Source organism: Odocoileus virginianus, chromosome 24, assembly GCF_023699985.2.
Source record: "Odocoileus virginianus isolate 20LAN1187 ecotype Illinois chromosome 24, Ovbor_1.2, whole genome shotgun sequence".
In the NCBI taxonomy this organism is placed as follows: domain Eukaryota; kingdom Metazoa; phylum Chordata; class Mammalia; order Artiodactyla; family Cervidae; genus Odocoileus; species Odocoileus virginianus.
In genome coordinates, this window is record NC_069697.1 from 10,985,138 (window position 1) to 10,998,589 (window position 13,452).

Genomic DNA, 13,452 nt, shown 5'->3' on the forward strand with positions numbered 1-13,452 from the left:
TTTCATAAAAGACATGAAATAAGCCAGTCACAAAGGACAAATATTGTATGATTCCATTTATGGAGTAGCACTTTTAATTGAAGTTTTCCTTTGCATTCTCAACGTGGTACCACATCTACCCACCTTGATTTCTAGCCAAGGGTGTATCAGCAGCCTCAGTCCTACTATCTACTGATGAGAAGGTCAGTTGCTAACCTGTCTTCTGATCAGGTAGTGTGTGGGGAGGATCTCTGAACAATCGTGTACCTCTTATCCATTCATCTGGCCCATTCCCCATGGAGTTGAAATATGAACCACTTTTGCTTATCTGGGCCCGCATATATATAGATCTATAAAAAGACAATTTTAATAAATAATGTAGGAAAAGAGGCAAATCAGCCAAGGCAAGGGGAGAAGGGGGCAACAGGGGATGAGATGGTTGGATAGCATCACCAACTCAGTGGACATGAGTTTGAGCAAGCTCTGGGAGATGGTGGGGGACAGGGAAGCCTGGCAGGCTGCAGGTCATGGGGTCACAAAGAGTTGGACAGGATATAGCAACTGAATAACAACAATGTCAGCCAAGTGCTCAAGATCCGTATCAACAGTGACAGATTATACTGATAGTAAATGTCCTGGATATGATATGAGGAATATGATAGTTTACATCTGTAGTCTCCCTCTCAAAATCTATAGCCCCAGTCTAATTATGAGGAAAACTGTTCCCAGTGATGGAACATCATACACAATGCTTGACTAGGGCTCCTAAGTAATGTCAAGGTCATCAAAAACTAGGCAAGTCTGTCAAAACCAACAGGACTATTGCAGTTTAAAATGCCAAAAAAAAAAAAAAATTGTAAGAACAGTAAGGGGGAAAACGTAAAGCCCCTCGATGGGACCTCTCATTTGCTGTCTCTCACCTAGTTTCTCTTTAGGACTGGGTATCTCCCTAAACCTAAACCACAGGCCACTGAGCTAGGGCCCCATTATACACCTTAGCTAATATTAATCCCTTTTCTGGAGTCCCGGAGACAGGCCACAAGGAGCAATGGAATTCATGACCAAAGCTCCCAGCTGGCATTCAATGCACACTTCAACTTGTAAGTTGCCATGGATGTTCTTGCCTACACCAAGCACCTCCTCAATTATGATGCCTTCTTTATCTCTAGGATGTTTGCCCTATCTTGGCTCTTACTGGGTTTAACTACAGTAATGTCATCAGTAAAATGAGACCATGCATATGTTACAGATTCATCCTAGAACTAAATAGTGTCTTCATAAAATTTCCATAGATTCTCTGATCTAATCTTATGAGAATGATAGTTGGAAAAGTTGATTAAAGCATGAAATCAAATCTTAAACACTGGATTTTTCACTTAGAAACATTAATATAATTGTATCCACCAAGCATTTGGTATAAGAATAAGGCCATTTATTTTGTTTTTTGTACACAGCTTTGCATATAGTTTCTCTAGTTGGATTTCTACCTTAACTTCTGTCCATCAAATATCTATATTTTGTCCATCAAATATCTATATTCAGTCCATCAAATATCTATAATGCATAGTTTATAGTATCCAGCTTGGGATTATTCAAAATAAGGCAAAAGACATCCATTTTTTTTTAATAGGAAAGTAAAGATGATAGTCTCATCTTTTCTCTTCAAAATCACGCAAAAGCAACAAATGGAAAGAGAAACAGAAATACAGAGTCCTTTTTGACAAATTAAAAAATCCTGTTAAATCTCCAACCATGTGTATTATGAAGTTCAGTGAAGGTGAAGAGGGATACAGAGTGATGTCAAGAGGAATTGTCTAGGCGTGCAGATCGCCAGCACAACCAACAGTACAGTACTTTAAAGCAGCATATCCTGAGGGGCAAAGTCAACAACTCCTAGTTTGAAACAAAACCAGTGTATGACCAGGGTGGTATTTCTCAATTTGACATAAAGGAGACACAGAGAATATTGTAGAACCCAAGGAATCACATTGAAAAACCGTGTTTGTAGGAAGCAGTATGCTGCTGAGGCAGGACTGAAAAAAAAGTTGTGAGTTCTGACTTGTTCTGTAACTGCTAATCTCACAGGGCAGGACAGAAGTAAAGACTAAAGGCTATAATTCAAACACATTCACAATTTTTTAAGGTGAGTTTTGCTGGCTTGAAGTTCAGGCCTAGGCTTAGTCCAATACACTCTACTGTAAAAATTTGATTCAGGAGGTACTCATTCAATTCAAAGATGAGCAAAAAAAGGGCTGGAGAGAAAACCATAATCTTCTTGGGTTCTGTACCAATGGGGAGATATGAATATTTTCTGGAAGGCCACACTGGAAATTGGATGAGATAAAACAGAGCCTTACTTTTCACTGTTAGTTACCCTTTTTCTTTTTTAATTCAAAAGAAATTTCATGTAATAGAGAAAGAATAGGGTCTTTGAAAAAATACTTATGCATTTGCAAGGAGATCTGAATACAGATCCTTTCAGATTTTAGACTCTTTTTATTCAGTCTGTCATTTGTCTTGACCACATAATGCATGCATACATGCTAAGCCGCTTCGGTCGTGTCTGACTCTTTGCAACCCTATGGACCTAATCCACCAGGCTCCTCCACCCATGGTATTCTCCAAGCAAGAACACTGGAGTGGGTTGTGATGCCCTCCTCTGGGTGACGTTCCCAACCCAGGGATCGAACCTGCTTGTCTTATGACCCCTGCGTTGGCAGGCAGGTTCTTTACCACTAGTGACACCTGGGAAACCCCTTGATCACATATAATTTGACAGCAGTTTCTTCTGGTGACTTTCCATTATCAAGCCTTTCACAAAGGCTTTCAACATATAAAGAAATTTTTCCGTTTGCATCTATATTTTATTGATTTTTAATATTTATATCGTGTCATTATAAAATAACTAATAAAAAAGTTTAGGAACAAATACATTTAATGCAGTAGGCATAAAGCTCAACTGGTGAGAACAGAACATGTATTAATAAATTATGTACAAAGTGGCCTACTAACCACAAGGATTCAGCGTACTATGGGTGTCATGTTTTAGAGAAAAAGCAGAAAGCGGTGCTTGTTGATGGATTGGTTAAGTATTGTTAGAAGAAATTATGGTTAATCTGAATATGTCTTTACTGTATTCCTTTTGCCTTTTCGTTATTCTCTCTGATATATATATATATATTTTAGATATATTGTTTAAATTTAATTTTATTTGAAAACGGTTTATTGAGCTCCTACCTACTGTGTACCCCAAACATAGAAACAAGTGAAGGTAAATATTTCATTACTACTTGTTGAAATCAGTTAATAGGATCTTATTGTTGATTTTACTTATGATATACTGGATAACCTATATTGATGCAGAAGATTTAAATGAAAGAATTTAATTAAATTGACTTGCTTCATGAACATCCTTAGAGCTCTTCAGACACCTAAGATTGCTTTAAATTATTATGTTTGTTTTACTTTAGGGTACATCTAATTAGGAAAAAAAATATTTTAACTGTTACTAAATTTATTATTGTTGTTGTTTTATCTTGAAGCTGCCAGAAAAAATTATAATGGACTACTACGAGAAGTATAAACCTAGAATGAATGAACTGGAGGCTTTTAATATGGTAAGTTTCAGAATTAAACATATTAAACTGAATATGTTGCTAGACTTGAGTGGGATCCTATTAAATTTTTTTTATGGGGCCAACCAATCTATGTTGTTTTTCTCTTAATGTAGAAAAACTGTTTTGGATCATTTCCTATTTTAGAACTATATTAGGTGTCAGTACTGTAATAAAGAGAACACATGGCAGATTTCTCTTAAAGTGTATTAGAAATGCATGGAAAGAAGTTTTAGAGTTCTTTGAACACATATTGGTCTCAATGCAATTATTTCACAAGCATTCCTTTTAATGAATTTCATTCTTAGTACCCCTTTAAAAGCTTTCTATCACATGTGTATGATTGCTTTTGGATTCCATCCCAAAGTCACTCAAAGGATATTCTTTTCCTTTAACTGTTAAAAGAAAAGCTTTTGATCTCTGAAGTATTTATTTTCTGAAGATGTACAATGGATATTGGAGATTTGGTCTTATGCAAGTTTCTGTAGATATATTTTCTTAAATGTAAGTGTTAAGTTAGTGTTTTTGTTTGTTTTAAAGTACCACTGTGCTATCTTATTCTTTCTTTTAGCTGAAAGTTGTTCTAGCTCCTTGCATAGAGACCTTGATTCTTCTGGATCGACTTTGCTACCTGAAAGAGCAGGTAAATTATGTTAATTTTCAATGCATACAAGTATCTTTATTAAATCCAGTCATATCGATCTGCTTATAACTACGATAACTTTCTTTCACATAACTAGTAAGATAATTTTTCTCGTTATATTTTCCAAGTTTAAATATTCTTTCCATCTCTTTTGAAACAAAAGCAGATAGATGTACAACAGATGTTTCCTAAAAAGGTGCGGTAATAAAGTGTACATTCTTTTAATTGTGTGCCAATTACTATACAGTAGACAATGCACACAGACCACCATATGTGACGTATACTGGATAGCTAGGAATACAGCATAAAGGATATCATTTATACGTTTCACTTTGTAAGAATCAGCTTTTAATGCATTTTTGAATTTGGGGACATATGTACTCTGCAGTACTGAAGTTTCTTTCTAATCATTGCTTCTGTTTTCTCAGTCTTACTTGTTTTATCTATGTTGAATGACTAGAAAAATGATTTTTTGGTTTATCTTTAGGGAAAGTGTGTTTTTCGGCTTCTAGTCTAAGCTGTAATCAAATTATGTTTTTGAGCTGTTTAATCCCATTTGTAGATTCAGCCTTATGTTTTCACTATAAGCTCTTTAAGTTAATATTTCTTTTATCATATGAAGAGCTTTACTTCTTTCCAGCAAGCTACTTGGAACAAGTGAGTTTTAGTAAATGATATTTTTATGGAGAAAGGAAGTTTTTAAATATTTGAATAATTAGATACTTTGCTAAGCTACTAATTCAAAATCACTGAAAACTTTTGCTTTTCACCTTGGTAGTTCACAGAATCAGGTTTATTTTACTAGGTACTCATCATTTTCCTTTTCAAAACAGTTTCCAGTGACCTAAATAAAATAGGTAGGCATAACAGTATGTACCAAGTTTAACTGGTAACGAAGTGATAGAAATCCTACAGTTGTTCATTTGATAATATTTTCAGTAATATTACTGTTATAAAAGTAATACACACTTAATGTTAGAAAATGTTAAAAGAAAGTTGAAAGTAACTGTAATCTCACCTTTCAGCATTAGCTCTTAAATTATTATGTTTTCTAGAGCTTTTGATATATGTGTGTTGCATGTGTATGTATGAGCACATTATTTCTACTGTAATTAAAAATTGAATCAAATCATAAATAAAGCTTCTCATCTAATTTGTCTCATTTAGATTTTTTTCTGTCTCATTAAATGCACTACTGAAGCTGAATGATGTTTCATCATATGATTTATTTGAGTAATACCCAATTGTTTCTAGCCTCTTTCAGTTTTTCACAGTTGTGACAAGGAGTAGGCTGGTGTTTCACTCTCTACATACATCTTTAATTATTTCCTCAATGTAAATTCCTGAGGTGAAATTCTGTGTTAATTTTCTTCAACAAGACTAATTTTCTTTTCTATAGTTTGTTTTTTATGTAGCTCTCATCTTCTGGTATATAGTCTAACATCTCTCATTTGTATCTTCAACAAACAGTTGTCTATTTAAATCACTTATCAATTTACAGGATCATATCGTGTGGTCTGCGCTTGTGAGGTTGTTTGATCCTGTGAAATCTCCCAGATGTTATGCCATTATTGCCCTGAAGAAGCAGCAATGATTTCAATTGAAGCAAGGTATTAGCTATATTTGTTTGTGGCATCTTTTGCTAATTTTGTTTTTCTAAACATTAGTACAATGTTATGTAAATATTTGAAAAACATTGTTATATATCTTAAATAGACAATAAAATAATAGCTAACAGCAGAATGCCTTAATCCATTTTCCATTGCCAAGCATACATTAATTTTAAAAAATTAAAACTCATGAAAAAATTAGAAAAGGATTGACCTACATTTCTGATTTAGTACATCCCTAGGACATTATAATCTGGGCCTTGTTTCCTGTTCAATATCAGACTTTTGCTATTTGTTGCAGATCACATTTTGACGTTTTACTGACTTAACATATGAAAGGTATAGTTATACTTACAGTAAAACTAGTTGGTCCTGAAGATTATTAGCATTTTCTTTCACATTTTGGAAGGATTTTTCATGCTATCGGGATGGAAAAAGTCATGCTTAAATAAATACCCAGGAAACAGGCCAGATATAAAAAGTCCTTAATATAAAGAATATTTTATATTGTGTTTTAATCTAAATTACATGAGGAAATATTCTGTGTCCTTAAAGGAATATGCGTCTTATAATTGATATATTCACCCTAAGGATTCTTTTTTTTAGACTAATTAATTTACTTTAATTGGAGGCTAATTACTGAACATCATTGTGATGACTCTTGCCATACACTGACATGAATCAGCCACAGGTATATATGTATCCCCCCATCCTGAACCCCACCCACCCCCTCCTTCCTCCCCACCCCATCCCTCTGGGTTGTCCTAGAGCATCGGCTTTGGATGCCCTGCTTCATGCATCGAACTTGCACTGGTCATCTGTTTTACAAATGGTAATACGCATGTTTCTATGCTATTCTGTCAAATCATCCCACCCTCGCCTTCTCCCACAGAGCCCTAAAGTCTGTTCTTTACTCACTTTAAGGATTCTTGGGGCTTTGCATCTTACCAAAATAAAGGATGAGTTGGCACTTAATGAATCATCTGGTGCTGTGTAAAAAGTCAAACTAGGAAAAGCAGGAGTGAATAGGAGAAGACCATTACTCTGCCCAGAGTGGTGCAGAGTCCTTTCATTAGCAGAAAACATGAGGTTTCTGATTTGCACAGAAGAAGTGGACAGGTAAGGGAAAAAAAAGTTTCCTTGATTCTCAGCTAGAGACTGCATAAAATTTTTCCAGGAGAAAGAGTAACTACTTTAAATTTTAGAGTCTATCCACAGGTGAGAATAATTTTTTGCTTTGGGTTGTGATGCTGAGTTTGTAGCTAGTATATATGTGAAAAGATTCTGATGCTGGGAAATAAATGTGAAAAGACCCCAGTGTAGTATATATGTGTGTATATATACTATCTATCTATATATATATACGTATATATATGTATATATGTGTATACATGTGTATATGTATATACACACATATACATATACATATTACATATACATATATATGTATATATGTGAAAAGACCCAGATGTAACCAGTATATATTGGAAAAGACCCCTGATGCTGAGAAAGATTGAAGGCAGGAGGAAAAGAAGATGACAGAGGACAAGATGGTTGGATAGCATCACCGACTTGATGGACATGAGTTTGAGCAATCTCCAGGAGATGGTGAAGGACAGGAAGGCCTGGTACGCTACAGTCCATGGGATGGCAAAGGGTCAGACAAGACTGAATGACTGAAAAGCAACAATAGTATATGTGAATGATCAGGTGATTTGTATACTGAGTAAGACACTGGGAAAATTAGCCATTTTTTAAGCTCTTTATGGTGAGAGTTTTGAACATGTACAGAAGTGGAGAATAGACTATAATAAATACCCATGTACTCATCACAAACTTCAATAATTGCAAGCATTTACTTATCTTGTTTCATCAGGACACACATGAGCATGCACGCATACACACTTGTCACACGTACCCACCTTCCATGGAGAATTTTAAAGCAAATCTCAGGCAACTTGTTATTTTACCGAAATACTTTAGTGTATATTTCTAAGTTAAGGATTTTTTTCCATAGTAATCGATTACTTGTCCTCACTCACATTTCTGTGATTGGCTCAAAATATCTTTATATATTAATACATCAGTTGGTTCATTCAGAATCTAAACAGGGTTTGCACATTTGCATCTGACTGATGTGTGTCTGTAGGTTGCTTTTTTATTCTCTTTCCTCATGTTGTTTCTTGTATGAGTAGCTTTCTCAGGAGCAGATAACCTTTCCAGGCTACTTTCTTTCCTTTTATAATTTTACCTCTATGTAAAATTTTAAACTTTTTTCTAAAGTTCAAATATTTATATAACATTCATTCCTCCTTATAATAAAGAAAAAATAACCTTATATGGGTAAATCTCTATTTAGTATTACAAATGTTTTAATACTAAAGAAACTGTAGTAACTTCCCAGTGTTTTAAAACATTGTCATAAATTGCATTAACCAATGAACACCTCCCATTTTTTAGTAATCAGATATCAGCATCAAATCAGCATGAGATAATCTGTATGATCACACTGAGATAAGATGTCAGCAAAAAGAAAAGAAATATAATATTTTGGTAGGACTTTATACACATGAATCCCCACTGAACTGTATGTAGACCCTCATCTCATAAAAGCTGCCATTTGAGAGCTCATTTACAAGTTGAACTAAAGAATGGTGCGTTGGCAAGAGCACCAGTTCTGACAGTTACTTTCTGGGAGAGTTAAAGCAAGACTTTTAATATCTCAGAGCCTCATTTGTAAAGTAGGGCTTTATTTAATATTCACTTTATTAACATTTATTGAATGCCTGTCTTCCCAGATGTCTCAGTGGTAAAGAATCCACGTGCCAATGCAGGAGGCATGGGTTCAATCCCTGGGTCAGGAAGATTCCCTGAAGGAGGAAATGGTGACCCCACTCCAGCATTCTTGCCTGGGAAATCCCATGGACAGAGGAGTCTGGTGGGCTACAGTCCATGGTATCACAAAGAGCTGGGCATGACTGAGCATGCGTGCATGCATAATTGAATGCCTACCATGTGTCAGATATATATAAGCACTGGCAGTATGGAGACAAACAAGAAATGTCCCTGTCCTCAAAGAGTTCAGTGAGGAAGACAATAAAATTACTGATTACAGTAATTAATACTATAATTACTGGACACAGCTGAGAGGATCAGGGCATAGGATTCTTTAGTGCATCTTTAGATCAATACATGTGGGGGCAAGAGGGAATCTGTAATATTAGTACCATAGTTTGGATTCATGTGAATTAAGTTGTGTCCTTGCTTAAGTCACTTAACTATTTGGTGTACTTCAGTCTTCTCATCTGCAGAAATAATGTAGGAATAGAGTTTACTCCAAGTATGTTATGAGAGTTAAAGGAATAAGCATGTGTCACTGAACTCTCTGAAACATCTCTAGGCACCCTGTTTATCAAGCAAAACTAAGTTCATTGGAATTCTCTGCAGTAAGAGGAAGCTCCTCCTGGACAGTCTCTGAAGGGGAAGTCAGGGGGAAGAATATTTGTAGGATTTGAAAGTCTGGGCTCAAGTAGTTTAAGGTAGCTTTTTTAAGGTGGAGAACAGACAGGGATTTGGGAAAGTTCCTGACCTGATACAAGTTTTATGGTTAGTATCTATAGCAGGGTGAGGTTCTCAAAGCTTGTCTTGATGATAAGTAAACTGTTGCTTGATAAGTTAACTCTTTGCCAAGGTGAACAGATTGTTTATCTGAGATAAATTAACATATGGGAATTTCCTGAAACAAATAATGAAGTTATTTATTGGTTTAAGGTCTTATCTTCCTTGGGCAAAGTTTTCTTGTCACAAATAAATCCTGTTGACACAGGTGGTCTCAGTTCTTAGATTCCATAGCTCTGTCAGATTAGTGCAGATGGTTGCAGTTCTCCTTGTAAAGTACTTAATTCCTGGCACATAATGCATAATATAAAAGCAATAGTTGTGGTTTTTGAATGTCCTAGACGGAGACAAATGGAAGCTTAACCGTCTTTATAACAGTGATTTTGTAGGGGAAAAAAAGTGTTTTGTAGGGTAAAAACAGTGATTGTATCTATAGGTATAAATGCCTAGAGTTATACAAAAGGCTTTCTATACCACATAAATCTGATTGTTCTTTAATTTGTGTTGCTAGCTACTGTACATAATTACTATTATTATTATTACCCTCTTTAACATGCATAGTTATTCCAAAGTCTTTGCATGAGTCATGTGGTTTCATTTTTTCCAAGGTGGCTAAGAGCTAAATTGAATGTATTTTTAAATACATGTTTTTATTTTTTTTTTAATTGAAGTATAGTTGGTTTATATATTACATGCTACAGGTATGCAACATAGTGATTAATAAGTTTTAGATGTTATACTCCATTTCTAGTTTTTATAAAGTATTGCCTATTTTTGTGCTGTGCCAATCCAGTCTCATCACTTCATGGCAAATAGAAGAGGAAAAAGTGGAATCAGTGACACATTTTATTTTCTTGGGCTCCAAAATCTCTGCAGACAACTGCAGCCACAAATTAAAAGATGCTTGCTGGTTGGTAGGAAAGCTATGACAAACCTAGACAGCATATTAAAAAGTAGTGACATCACTTTGCCAACAAAGGTCCATATAATCCAAGCTATTGTTTTTCCAGTAGTCATGTCTGGATGTGAGAGTTGGACCAAAAAGAAAGCTGAGCACTGAAGAATTGATGCTTTTGCATTGTGGTGCTGGAGAAGACTCTTGAGAGTCCCTTGGACTGGTGCTGAAGCTGAAGCTCCAATACTTTGGCCACCTGACACACAGAACCAACTCATTGGAAAAGACCCTTGATGCTGGGAAAGATTGAAGGCAAAAGAAGAAGGTGACAGGAGAGGAGGAGATGGTTAGATAGCATCACCAACATATATGTGCGTGTGTGAGTGTATATGTACATACTTATGTTTATATATATTTCTATATGCCTCATTTTTTCCTTCCAGTTTTATTGAGATATAGTTGATATCCAGTACTGTTTAAATTTAAGGTATACAGCATAATGATTTTCCTTAAATTCATGAAATGTTTATCACATTATTTAGTGAACATCTATCATTTCACATAGACAAAATTAAGGAAATAGAAAAAAATGTTTTCCTTGTGATAAAATCTTTCTGGATTTACTCTCTTAAAAGATTTACTATATAACATGCAGCAATGTTAATTGTGTTTAAGTTGTATACTATATTCCCTAGTACAATACTTATTTATCTTATACCTGAGAATTTGTACCTTTTGACTGCCTTCATCTAGTCCCCCTGCCTTCCCTTGTAACCACAAAGCTGCTCTCTTTTTTCTATGAGTTGTTTGCTTTTGAAGTGTAATTTGTCTGCGGTTAACACTATGTTAGTACCCATTACACAACATAGTGATTTGATATTTCCATACCAGTCAAGATGATCACCACAATAACTCCAGTTACGATCTGTCACCATTCAGATATTACATAGTTATTTTTTAAATTTAATTTGAAGTATAGTTGATTTACAATGTTGTATTTCTACTGTACAGCAAAGTGATTGTCATATATATGTCATATATCATATATGTATATGTATATACATACACACACATATATGGGCTTCCCTTGTGGCTCAGCTGGTAAAGAATCTGCCTGCAATGCAGGAGACCTGGGTTCGATCCCTGGGTTAGGAGGATCCCCTGGAGAAGGGAAAGGCTACCCACTCCAGTATTCTGGCCTAGAAAATTCCATGGACTGTATAGTCCATGGGGTTGCAAAGAGTCGAACACAACTGAGCAACTTTCACTTCACTTCACTTCGTATATATATTATATGTATGTGTGTGTATATATATATATAATATGGATGTGGTGGTGTATGTGCTCGGTCATGTCCCAGTCTTTGCAGCCCCATGGACTGGAGCCCACCAGGCTCTTCTGTCCATGATATTTTCCAGGCAGAATACTGGAGCAGGTTGCCATTTCCTGCTCCAGGGGATCTCCACAACCCAGGGATCAAACCCACATCTCCTGGATTGGCAGGTGGGTTCTTTACCACTAGCACCATCTGGGAAGTCCATACACACATATATTCTTTTTTATATTCTTTTCCATTGTGGTTTATCACAGGATATTGAATATAGTTCCCTGTGCTCTACACTAGGGCCTTATGGTTTATCCATTCTACATACAATCATTTGCATCTACTAACCCCAAATTCCCAGTTCATCCCACCTCCCCACCCCACACTGTACATTCCATAACCGTGACTCATTTGTTTTGCAATTGGAATTTTCTACTTCTTAATCTCTCTCACCTACCCTCCCGTTCCCTAACCCACTCCCCTCTGGCGACAGCCTGTTGTCTGTAGATATGAGTCTATTTCTATATAGTTCTGTTTGTTCATTTGTTTTGATATTTAGACTCCAAATATAAGTGAAATCATTCAGCATTTGTCTTACTCTGTCTGACTTATTTCACCTAGCATAATACCTTGCAATCCATGTTGTTGCAAATGGCAAAATTTCATTCTTTTTTTTAGCTAAGTAATATTCGTGTGTGTGTGTGTGTGTGTGTGTGTGTGTGTGATATCTTCTGTTTCCATTCATCTATTGACAAGCACTTAGGTTGCTTTCATATCTTGGCTATTGTCAATAATGCTGCAGTGAATACAGGGGTGTTTATATCTCTTTAAGTTAGTGTTTTTGTTTCCTTCAGATAAATACCCAAGAGTGGAATTGCTGTATCATACGGAAGTTACATTTTTAATTTTTTAAGGAACATTCATCTGTTTTCCATAGTGGCTGCACCAGTTTATATCCCACCAAAGTGCACAGGAGTTCCCCTTCCACCACATCCTCACCAACATTTGTTATTTGTGTTATTTGTGACAGGTGTGAGGTAGTACCTCATTGTGGTTTTCTTTGCATTTCTCTGAGGATTGGTGATATTGATCATCATCTTTTCATGTCCCTTTTGACTATCTGTATATCTTCTCTGGAAACACGGCTATTCAGACGCTCTACCCGCTTTTGGTCGGGTTGTCTGGGAAGGGTTTCGATGTTGTTATATGAGCTCTTTGTGTATTTTTCAATATTAACCCTTTATTGGATACATCATATGCAGATATCTTCTCCCATTCAGTAGGTGACCATTTCATTTTGTTGATAGTTTCCTTTGCTCTGAAAAAGCCTTTCCATTTGATGTAGTGCCATTCATGTATTTTTGTTTCCTTTACCTAAGGAGACATACTAAGAACTGCTACTAAGATCAGTGTTAAAGAGCCTTCTTTCTTTGTTTTCTTCTAGAATTTTTATGGCTACAGGTCTTACATTTAAGTTTTTAATCTATTTTGAATTAATTTTTGTACATGATTTGAGAGAGTAGTCCACTTGAATTCATTTGCTTGTAACTGTTCAATTTTGGCAATACCATTTATTGAAGTCTGTCTTTTCCTCAGTGTATATTCTTGCCTCCTTTGTTGGAGATTAATTATCCATTTAAGTGTGGGTTCATTTCCGGATTCTATTCTATTCCCTTTGAGCTATGTGTCTGTTTTTGTGCCAGTACCATACTGTTTTGATTACCGTACCTTTGTAATATTTGGAATTAGGAAGGATGCTGCCTCCAACT

The 13,452-nt window shown here is 35.6% G+C and overlaps 1 protein-coding gene across 6 annotated transcripts in view; it reads left to right on the forward strand.

Annotated features, from left to right (window-relative positions):
* METTL25 (methyltransferase like 25) overlaps window positions 1–13,452 on the forward strand; it is a 121,804-nt gene that overhangs the window by 94,181 nt on the left and 14,171 nt on the right. For 2 of the 6 annotated variants that reach the window (XM_020913318.2, XM_020913320.2), the window contains 3 exons: window positions 3,522–3,596; window positions 4,165–4,236; window positions 5,738–7,161. In XM_020913318.2, the coding sequence (XP_020768977.2) occupies window positions 3,522–3,596; window positions 4,165–4,236; window positions 5,738–5,830 (240 nt within the window). In that variant the 3' untranslated portion in view covers window positions 5,831–7,161. The other 4 variants (XM_020913319.2, XM_070454284.1, XM_070454286.1 and 1 more) reach the window with 4 other exon arrangements.